The sequence below is a fragment of the Porites lutea genome, chromosome 3 (genome assembly GCF_958299795.1).
Source record: "Porites lutea chromosome 3, jaPorLute2.1, whole genome shotgun sequence".
NCBI lineage: Eukaryota > Metazoa > Cnidaria > Anthozoa > Scleractinia > Poritidae > Porites > Porites lutea.
Window position 1 is genome coordinate 31,950,685 of NC_133203.1, and position 10,850 is coordinate 31,961,534.

General features: G+C 38.6%; 1 protein-coding gene across 1 annotated transcript in view; it reads left to right on the plus strand.

The window, feature by feature from the left end:
* LOC140932162 (uncharacterized) overlaps positions 1 to 10,631 on the plus strand; it is a 62,982-nt gene extending 52,351 nt beyond the window's left edge. Inside the window, exons 14-16 of the mRNA XM_073381806.1 lie at positions 7,360 to 7,526; positions 8,386 to 9,088; positions 10,172 to 10,631. Of these exons, the coding sequence (XP_073237907.1) occupies positions 7,360 to 7,526; positions 8,386 to 9,088; positions 10,172 to 10,631 (1,330 nt within the window). The remainder of the gene's footprint in view (positions 1 to 7,359; positions 7,527 to 8,385; positions 9,089 to 10,171) is intronic.
* Positions 10,632 to 10,850: the final 219 nt, after the last annotated feature.

A 10,850-nucleotide genomic window follows, 5' to 3' on the forward strand; every position in this document is an offset into this window, starting at 1 on the left:
GTCGTCCAAAAGACCCAGTTTTTTTTGGCATTTTTAAAAAAAGCAAGAAAAAGAAACGACAAGGTTTATTTTTTTTGGACTTAGATTAATTCTTTTAATCTAAAAAATTAGCATTATAACATCATTTCGAGGCCGATAAAACGTTCGGTGGTGTATCCTCTTTGCTTTTTACCCTTTTTGGGCCTTTTTTATGAAATTGACCATCAAATTTTCCGCCATATTGAGTTTGTGTCGATTTGGTGACCATGTCTTGTTGTTTTCAGTCTCCACGGCATTGATGCTGGTGTTTCAGGCCTCCCGTTCTCAGATTTCTTGTCATTTTTTTTTTCACCCCACCGACCGACCCGCCCAAAACCAGGAAACCTATTCGACGCCAAACGAACGAAAAGGGGATGACCTAAGCCTTATGGTTTCTTTTTGCGCTTCCTCACCACATTGCTTCTGCGTGTTTCTGTATACTTGTCTTTTGCTTTGTTTTGTTCTTTTTTGTCGGTAAAATAAACTGCAACAGTACAAAGACCCTCAATATTCCCTTTGGAGGTTCTCGAACGCGCATAAACAAAATGAAAAACGCGATGATTTATTGACCGCAAGGGCAATGGGGTGGGCTTAGGGCTCGTTACTGCACTCCGGTTCACTCGTACGCTGTCAAATGGTCCCGAAATACAAAATGAAAAATGACTGTGGACAGACTATTCACGTCTAGACATCAAGCATCTTTTAAGATGGGACTTATCGCCTCTCCTTGTTCATGGAGTTGATTCAAGGTGTTGACGTTAATTTCGTGATGCCCTGCCATGTTGCCAGGACATGTTTCAAAAGGGCCTTTCCAAAGGTACGGAGTCCGCCGTCACCTTGTCAACCGTGCGAGAAATGATGTACTTCACAAAAACAAAGAGAAGTTATGTTCTATTTGCCCCGCCCCCTACCCCGAAAGTCCCCAACAGGACCGCTTCAAAGTACTCCCCATGTGGTTGCGCGGGGGGTAGTAACAGGTCTACCTAATTGCACCGTGCATCAATGACAGTTTAGCTCAATCAGAAGCCCCTTTTCCCTGGCTAGTTCAAGGTGTGTGCACCTCCTTTAAGCTGTTGTTTTCGGTTGTTACTTAAATTTTTGATCTTGAGGAAATTCACAACGACAGCAGCAGGTTATGGGCCTTTTTTCCTAGCCCTAATCCTACATCACGGGAAATCCCTCAGGTTAGGCAAGAATTCGATAATCCTTCCATAATCATCCATTTCTTCACCGCGTGAATTGGGTATTTTTAGCTTATTTCGAGGAAATACTTTTTGCCTCAAATCCAGGGTGGGCTTTTAAATACATTTTTTAAGCCAAATGGTTTTTGCGAGAATCTGCTTACCCGAACTTTTCGCATAAAAAACGACAAATACCCGAAAAAAGCTCATGTTGTTGTTGGTGGTGGCATATTTCCGATAAATTCAGCTCAATGCATGAAGAATAGTTCAGATCCGTGCCGCGCGCCTCTCGGGGCAAGCGTTCCGTCAAAATGCGAGCCCAAAAACAGGTGGTAAGCGGTCAATCTGTGAAAAGTAACGCAATCTCCGTCGTTTGAGAGCAGCCGAAGATGCTCTTGCCGATGCTGTCCTTGATGTTTTTTTATTTCCAGTATCTAGGAAACCCATGCTAAGGTATGAAACATACACTCGTAGGCAATTTTCTGTCCGCTAAAGTCTAATTCCTGAACGCAGAAACGTTGTGCTTTTTGAAGTTTATTATTGTGCTTTGCCCTTTGACAACCTTACGTCACTCGTGCGTTTGGTAGCAGAAGATGGCTAAACTCTGCTTTTCTTATTGGAAAACGGCTTTAAATTTTATCAGATCGCTCGATAAACACATGTTAGTTTCTGATAGCTGATAACGTTAAATCACTGTTGCTCAAACTGATTTCTTATTGCATTTTTCTGAGTTTTTAGCATCGACCCGCTGAGTCTGGAAAGCTCAAATTTCAGAAAAGTACTACTAGTATTTTTTGGCCTGAAACATTTTCTTTTCAGTTGCCCGTAGTTTTGAAAACAGATTTTGAAAGAAGAGATAACGCTCTTTAACGTGGTATAAGACTTCTTACTGAAATCGAGGTACCAGTCGACGATTTTGGGCTTTGAAATTTGCCTTTTTTTCATTGAACGAAAACGTTCAAAATATTGAAAATAATGAAAAATCTCCAAAATATTACACGTTCGTTCAAACTGAGTAAATCACCACTTAGAATGTGTGCAATTAAGTACTCTTCTGAATAAGTTATTTGTTGTCCACATTACAATGGATTTGAATTTTAAAACGATTTTTTTGTGACACATGGTCTCGGGCCTGGAGAAGCCGTTCCGAGAGCCGCGAAACCAATAACCCCCCCGTACGTGGAAAATAATTATCGGATCGAAGTAAAAATTACATTTGTGTTAATAGCTTACCTAGTGCTACTTTGTGAATTTTTTTGAGAATTTTCGATTTTTCACTTTTGTAGACCTTTGGTCGATATTTACTGACATCCGCTCTTAAATGGCTTTCACCCGCCTTACTAACCCCACGCGGAAAGGCAACGGAAATTTTAGGGGAAGGGGGGTTCTAAAAGAGGAAAGGGGTGGGTCGGCTTCTCGACGTTTTGTGTGTATGTGTTTTGTGCTTTGCTTTTGACTGTAGTTTTTTGTTTTTGTTTTTTTTTGTTTGTATGTTTGTTTGTTTGCCTTTTTTTCGGGAGCTCCGGGTAAAAAAAAACACCTGCTCTGTTGAGCAAGCGAACAGTGTTTTTTCTGTTAACCTCTGTTTCAAAACAAGAATTGTTGCATTTGTGTTTTCATTGCTAATCTTTACGCTAAGATGAATGCTTTTTTGCGGCTTAGAAGATAGTTTCGTCATTGGCTGTTGCTGTATCAGAGAGTGTTTTCACATGACGTCACGGCGGCCATATTGGTGTCCCAAAACAATGAAACGGCGGCCATTTTGGGGGTTCCAAACCAATCCTGTGGGAGTTGAACTCTTTTCTTATGCAAACGTTACGATTTCTTTTGTTCCAATGAATTTGCATAAATGCTGGCCACGTGAGTGAAGACCCTCTATACTGTTGTGGTATTAGCCGTAATGCGTCGTGTAGGGTTCATTATGAGCCGCTGTACATGTTCTGGTAAACGGGCTCACACAAATACTTAACTTGGGAGATCGAGCCTAACTAATAGTAATGTGGTCGAGTTCTAAATCTTCTTCCCTCGTGTCTTTATTATTGTTTTTATTATCATTTTGCCAAAAAACACAGAATATACATACTAAATTTTAAATAAAAGATGAGGCAAGGGAGCCCAAGGACGCGAACAACAACGACGAGCTTTATTTGCTTGACCATACAAGCACATACGGTATTGCAAAAGCTATGTTTAGGAATCAAAATTACAACACAGGGCAATTACGTTACTTTGATAATAATTTGTCACGAACATCAAAATAAGCTGAAATATATTTTATGAATTTTATATTGATAAAGTAATTAGGAGAGTTCATCAGTTCATCAATCAAACCGTTCATAGGTAACTGAGTATTCATAGAGTATGTAGGGCAATGAAAAAGAGTATGTAGGGCAATGAAAAAGAAAGTGAAAATCGTCTTCTATTACAATACATCCACAAAAAGGACAATGCCTATTATCCTTCGTAGTTTGATTGTATTTGCCTATTTCTATCATTAGTTTGTAATTGCTTATTTGTAGTTTTACTAAAGCCCTTCTCCCAGCCGTTCCTCTTGTTAAGTCTAAGTAACTATAGGAGGTATGATCGGTTTTAAAAGATCTATAAAAATCAAGTTTTTGAGAATGTTGAAGGGTGTTTTGCCAATATGAGATATATTCCTGTTTCATTGAACTTACATGGCCACAAGGCTTGTGTATCGGACCACCTTTTAAAATTATGTTATCGAATTAATAATTACCATACTGACATCGGCAATTTAACTCTAAGTACATACAATTTGTTTGCAACATAGAAAATAATCATTAAATAGGATAAAAATAGAAAAGGCTGAACGTGTAAGAGCAAAAACGTGAAAGAAAAGGTGAGGAAAAAAATGCAAGAATAAACGAGAAAAAAAGCGAAAGACTACACACAAGCATTAGAGAGCTAAAGTGTACCAAGAAAAAATGACTTAAGTTTAGAATTAAACAAAGCAATACTAGAGGCATTCTGAATTTTAGGGCTAAGTGAATTAAATCAATTTACTGAAAGAAACTAATAGAAGTTCACTGTGTGTTTAGTTGTCTGTATTCTTTTCTTTGAAAGCTGCCAATCCGTCATCACGGTATAGCCCGATGTTTTGGCCATATTTTTCGGTAAAGACAACAAGTAGCATCCAACCAACTCACACGTCTCGGCTCCATCAAAGGATCCCATGGTTACGTCAATTTTTTCTCCCATGGGTGATCACCGCTAAATAGCAATGAACGCTTCTCGTGTATGATGATGTCACACTCATGTTTACTAATGGGTCGAAAATTATGAGCAAAGTCCAACGCTATTGGAGAGAAACTTCTTATTTATTGAGGGGTAGAAATCAGATACATCAAAGCATAATATATAGATTTAGCCAGGGCTAAAAGCGAAGCTCCCATAAATTTATTTATATTTTAAATCAAACAATAAACTTGCAATCCACAAATCAGTTAACTTAAGGGCACATTCATGTGACTTTCGAGGGAAAGGATAAGTTATTTTAGAGTGAAACATCTTACATCGAGTTGATAGCCCAAATATACATGTATGTACACCCAAAAAATAGGAAACATCTTCTATCACATTGAAGAGCCATAATGGCTCTTGATCACAGTAGATTAGGCCTCGAAAACAAATTCTTGGAAAACAAATCAGGCCGCATTTTTTTGCGTTCGACAGGTTTACTTTACAAATTCTTGCCAACAAATCTGAGGGTGTGTGTAAACCAACCTTTTATACTTTTTATACATCACATCTGAGGTGAAACAGTATTTTTCATCATACAGACCTCGGGCAGAATACGGCATTTCACAATTTTTCAATGTTCAGGACGATCACTCTTGGGCTTTTAGCGAAACCGTTCAAAAAATTTCCAAAATCACCCATACGGCCAGCCGGTTCTCATTTTTAGTGCGAGCTGTCAGTGTGGTCGAATTTTTGAATGAACGTTAATGGAGATACGCTTCAACATAATAACGAATTTATTATCATTATTTTTTGTTATTTAATGGTTCCAGTTATAACGATGTGTAATCTTATAAAGCGTTTGATACGCGCGACATTTCCAAGTACTCCTGCAAGCGATGTTCATGAACGATGAAAACAAACACCACGGACAAGCGATTAAAATTGCAAGAGAGACTACTAACAATCAATAAAAGAAATATAATTCGGTAAAACATTTAAAGAGACAACAATTTTTATTCACGAAGACAAGTATTAAAGTGTCTCTAAAAATCCTGAGCAGTTTAAGCTTAAAGCTTAAGCTTAAGTTTATTTTGTTTTACTTTAAGCCGGCCTCTCGGTGTTTGTTTTTTTTTTTTTTCAAAGATGAACTCCTCGAAGCAAGAAAATCACTCAAAGTTTTCTTTCTACAGCCAAATTTATAACTAAATATTCTTCGGAACGTTTTTCTTTATATTAATTTTGCCGTGAGAAAATATATCTGAAGGCCTTTTAAAGTTATATCAAACCTGACACTAGATTAGATCATTGACTCAAATCGTAAACAAACGTGCAAAAACTTGCCGCATAAACTGTGCTCGACTTCATGAAATTAGATATAACAAAAACAAACATCAAATGCAATAATTACTCAGGCTTACCATTCGAGATTCAGCTCCTGAAAGATCTCAAGGAAGGCCATAGTTGCTTGAGACTTTTAAACCCTCTTACGCATTGAGCAAGGTGAAAGACGAAAACGATGCCATCCGAAATCGGATTACCCAATTTTGACAAGCGACGCATTTCTCAACCAAAAACCCAATAAACAAACCAGCCATGGATAACAGAAGACTCTTGATAGCAGCTGTATTGGAAAAAGACAGTTAAAAACATCACAAGTTGACACAAAACTCTGTCAGCTTTAGCTGTCAAAGTAAACAACTTTCAAGATGCTGCATAAATTTTCCGCATGAACTCATCTGTCAAATTTTGACCAATCAGAGTACAAAAATTGGACGTAGAGCGTGAACAACGCGTGACCATGGTAAGAAAAGGTCTTCCCCGCCTTTATTTTTAAAAAAGTGGCTGAATTTTCGCGTCCGAGGTCAGTTTGAAATAAAAATCTTGACAGTGCGGGGCCATAGTGACATAAACACAACATATTTCATATGAATCATTGGAAAAATAGACCTGAGCCTGCGATCATTTGAAACTGGTAATTTGTCAGCGAATAACTTCAAATGGGTCGACACTTGAGCCCGCGCTACGGTCAGGTGATACTGGTCAGCGGATATCTTGTTTTGACAGCTGTCAATTGATCACAACATTGATGTGCAATTAGTTTTCTATTGGGCTCCCAAATTAGCAAGAAAGTGTGAGAGTAAACATTGGTTTCCCTGTGGTGCGGACCGACGGTCGTACGGTCACGTGATTACCAAATTTTCTCGGATGGGTAGATTACCACATTTCCTTAGCTATGGGGCTCCGTCCACGCGCGCTTCGCGCGCGCGTGGAGCTCCGCTATGAATGAGAGCGTTTCTTTATTTTCCAAGGCGTTGAACCATTTCAAGACGCTAGCTGAACGTGTTCTTCCACTGACTGATTCACGTGCTGCTGATGATAGAAGTGTCTATTTCATCGACGATCTTTTTAGCTAGAGTGGTCTTGGAAATTGGGCTTGTGGTCTTTAAGCTAATTTACCGATGCGGTCATCAAGTTTAACTTGTTTGGCTAGTTTAGCTAATTGAGCATCTAATGCATCTACTAGGTCATCGTTCGTTTTCTTTTAGACTTTCGTTACATTTTCCTTACTGCGCTTTCCACAAACATGCGAACTCTAAAGTTCAAAAGTCGCCTTCAAAATTGCGTTTTTCGCTGCCGTCAATCATAATTACAATCACAAGCAACGAACCTTGAAACACAGAAACACACAAAACGGATCCAAATCCACCAATCACAAATCACAAACCTTGACCTTTTGAACCCGTTAAAGTAAAGTTTTGTTTCCTAAGAGGTTCGTTAAGATGATTGACGGCAGCGAAAAACGCAATCATCAGTTGGCTTTTGAACTTCAGAATTCGCATGTTTGTGAAAAGCGCAGTTATTAATTTTTCATACGAAGTTGGGTTCATTGTGTAGAAGTTAATGCTTTTGTACACTTAAGAACGAAATATATTCTCAAAGCAGTCTTTTATTTTCCTAGTGCCCAGACAAGACGCTCTGAGAGACCCTATTTGGTGGAGCTCATGGCAGATATAATAGTGTTCACTACAAACTGTTCGGTGAAGGATAAGTTGATAGCAGAAATAAAGTTTCGAAAAACTATGGTACACCTGTTTAATGATAGTCTCCTGGAGATAGTGGACACAGGTAACAGCAACAATCGAATATGTTACTTATCCATATCCTGTTTTTATCATACCCACAACCTAAATGTCCGGGAGCTAGTTCCATAACCTGTTATCAAATCTGGATTAACTAACGAGCTATATAAAAGTAGTTAAGTGGGATGCATGCTTGTCAAATTTGGAAATAATTATTGCAAAAAAAAAAAAAGTCATCTGAAAGCCAAATCAGGAAAATTTTAGCTGTCTTCGGAATTTTTGTAATTTTTTTCAAATTGGACACCATGTAGTCCTATCGCATATACTAATTGCTAAGTAGTATCGTAATAACTAATACTCAATAGCTAATGACCACGTAGTAAGATACTGGTCCTTGTAAGAAGGTCTCAATGGGGTTTACCGTCGGCCGCCAAATGGATTTAAAATTAACCGTCAACCGTCAGAGAAGATTTTTTTTTTTTTGCCGTCAAACGTCAAAAATGCAGGTTAGGATTAACCGTCAAAAATCCTCAAAGTATTTCGCATCCCTCATTGATCTTCACGGCACTCCGGCTCCTGAAGAAAAACTGCAAAACTAGTTTTCATGTTCTCAAAACCACCCTATCCAGTCTTTCAACCTGCTTTTATCTAAAAATATTTCGAAAAGATATAAGTGAAAGGCCAAGACGAGTTCTAAACCACAACAGTTAGTGTTAATAGAATTAAGTTAATACAGAAGTTAATATTTACATTAAAAATAACCGTCAGCTGTCAAACGCTCCAAAACTTAACATCAAGCCGTCAAAACTGAAAAAAAAAATAACCGTCAAAGCTACCACCCCATTGAGGTCCTCTGGTATACATTTCTTTAAATATTAAATAAGTTTATTTTGTTTCAATTCTAGAGAACTGCACATGTCCTCTTGTATACGTAAACCTTAACCTGACCAAGGACCTACAGGATTTGTATTTGAACTTATATATGCCCGGAGAGCAGCGAGTTCCGTTTACTGCGAGTTTCAGCCGCTTAAACTGTAGCTTATCAGCAACATCAAGACAATGGCATATCATTAAAGTTTACGAACCTTCAAAACTCTTTGAAAAATTCCTTGCTTATCCGTTAAACATGTCTAAAAACTCTGTTAAAGTAAAGCGAAGCCTGGAAAAAGATGTCTTCTTCTACGTAAGTTATCTTTTCAGAAGTCGTCTACAAAACAGGATCATCGGATACGATTATGGTTACCTTCGCGTCAAACGTGATCCACCAAACGCAAGCATTTTTGGATCGTCATACGCAAGTAAAGGAGAGGGGAATATTACTCTAAATGGATCGTTGTCGTATAACCCACAGCAAGGAGGACAACTCTACTTTACCTGGCTCTGCAGGCGAATTTATGAAACATTTTCTGCTCCGTATTATAGTGCTGATCGTCCAAATGTGCGCACAAACTTAATACTAAACGTTACAACAAATCTTCTAGTCGTTAATGTGGACAAGATGGAGGAGGGACAGACATATGTGTTTGAGCTGATTATTACAAGTGGTCAGAAAACATTTAACGCCAGTCATCAACTGACCATTAATTTGGAAACCAAATTTTTTATTAGGTAAGCTGTATTCTGACCAGCAAACTGTTGACTATAGCAACAGGATGAAGCGAATAGATGGTTTTCACAGTGACGTCATCAAATTTTAAAGTCAAAATAGCGAGGTTTTACGAATTCGTAGTTACACTAGGTTGAAGATAAACAAAAAGTAAATCTCTGTACAAGTTTCCATTCCCGTAGCTTGTTTCATTTCGAAAATACAGCAATTTGAACTTCCAAGTTTTCACAGTGCGTGACACCCAAATAGGAACGCTGTCTCGTTGAAAAAAAGTCTCTCCTCTTGATTTTCAGCAGTATTACCATTTCAAGCATTAGAAGGTATTTTTATGCGCACGTATCCTAGTTCTCGAATGAAAAGAAAGAGCTTTTATAGAAAAAAGGAACTCAAGATATTTTTGTTGATTTCCGGCGGCCATATTGGTGCACCAAAACTGTACACCAATATGGCCTCTCCATAAAAAGCTGTACAAAGGTGCGTGCAACGTTTTGACAAATAAACTGTGGGCCACAAAGACCTGAGACCTGGAAAATTGTTTAGAAAGTAGTCTTTTATAACATTTCATTTTCTTGTCTTCTTCCACTGGACGGTTTCCAATTTATTTTTTTGTTGCGTGACAGTGAAAACTATCTACAAGCCGATTCAATAAGAAAATCAGGATCCCGGAATCCAGGACTTTTTGCTTGTGGAATCGGGAATGAGGAATCCGAAAGATTTTTCTTATGGAATTCGAAATCTAGGTCTTTGGAATCCGGAGTACAGCCTAAGGAATCCGGATCCCTATATAAGAATGGTATCCGGACTCCATGTTCCACTGATAAAGAAACAAGAATCCGGTAGCTGGAAATCCGGAATCCCCGGCGTAGAATCCAGAGTCCAAAACTCTCTCGCATTTCTCTTAAATCAACACATCAATTGCAGCAACTGGGACGAAAGGGCTTACCTGCTGGATGTTCAAAACGTGTCAAACGATTACTGGCGGGCGTCGATACACCATTTATTTCTTTATTGCTAAGTAATTTTACAGTTGTACTTCATGCTGTTGCCCTTAAAGTTGTTTTATCTATTATTACTTTTATTCTCAGTTGCATTTATAACTGTGGCCCCACCGCAGTTGATCCAGGCAAACGAACGATCGTAGAATTACACTGTACTGGACATCTCTGCCAAAACATTACACTCTACGAGTGGCATTTATTCCAACTTATCCCTACTGATGGAAGCCATTATTGGAAAGAAGTCACAGACTTAGATAAGCGAATAGAAACACCTCGGAATAATCCGAACATAGTTCTGCGTGGTAGAGAAGAATATTTGCTAGAGAGGAATACCGATTATAAGATAAATGCATCGATTGAAGTGAACGGCAAGAAAAACTATTCGAGTCTCAATGAGACAACGTTTAAGACGATATCTCTGTTATCAGTTCCCAATAACACATGCAAAGTAACACCGAGTGTGGGCGTTGCTTATAGTACGGACTTCACGGTTGACTGTACTGGTTGGCAACACCAAAGCGCAAACCGAACTTACTCTTACAGGTAAGTTATTATTCGAGAGTTCGACTCTCTAGTTTATGCTGTTTGCAATGATTTGGAACTGAGATTCATGAATGGTTGCCGCTCTGTACCTATTTCCCTTTTTACACCTTCTAAGTCCAACGGCGCGTAATTCAAATCTCCCCAAATGGGCTATTTTTAGCACAAACAGTCCCATCTCGTGTGACGCGCGCATTTTCTGCGAGGGTGCCGAGCAAGGGATAAA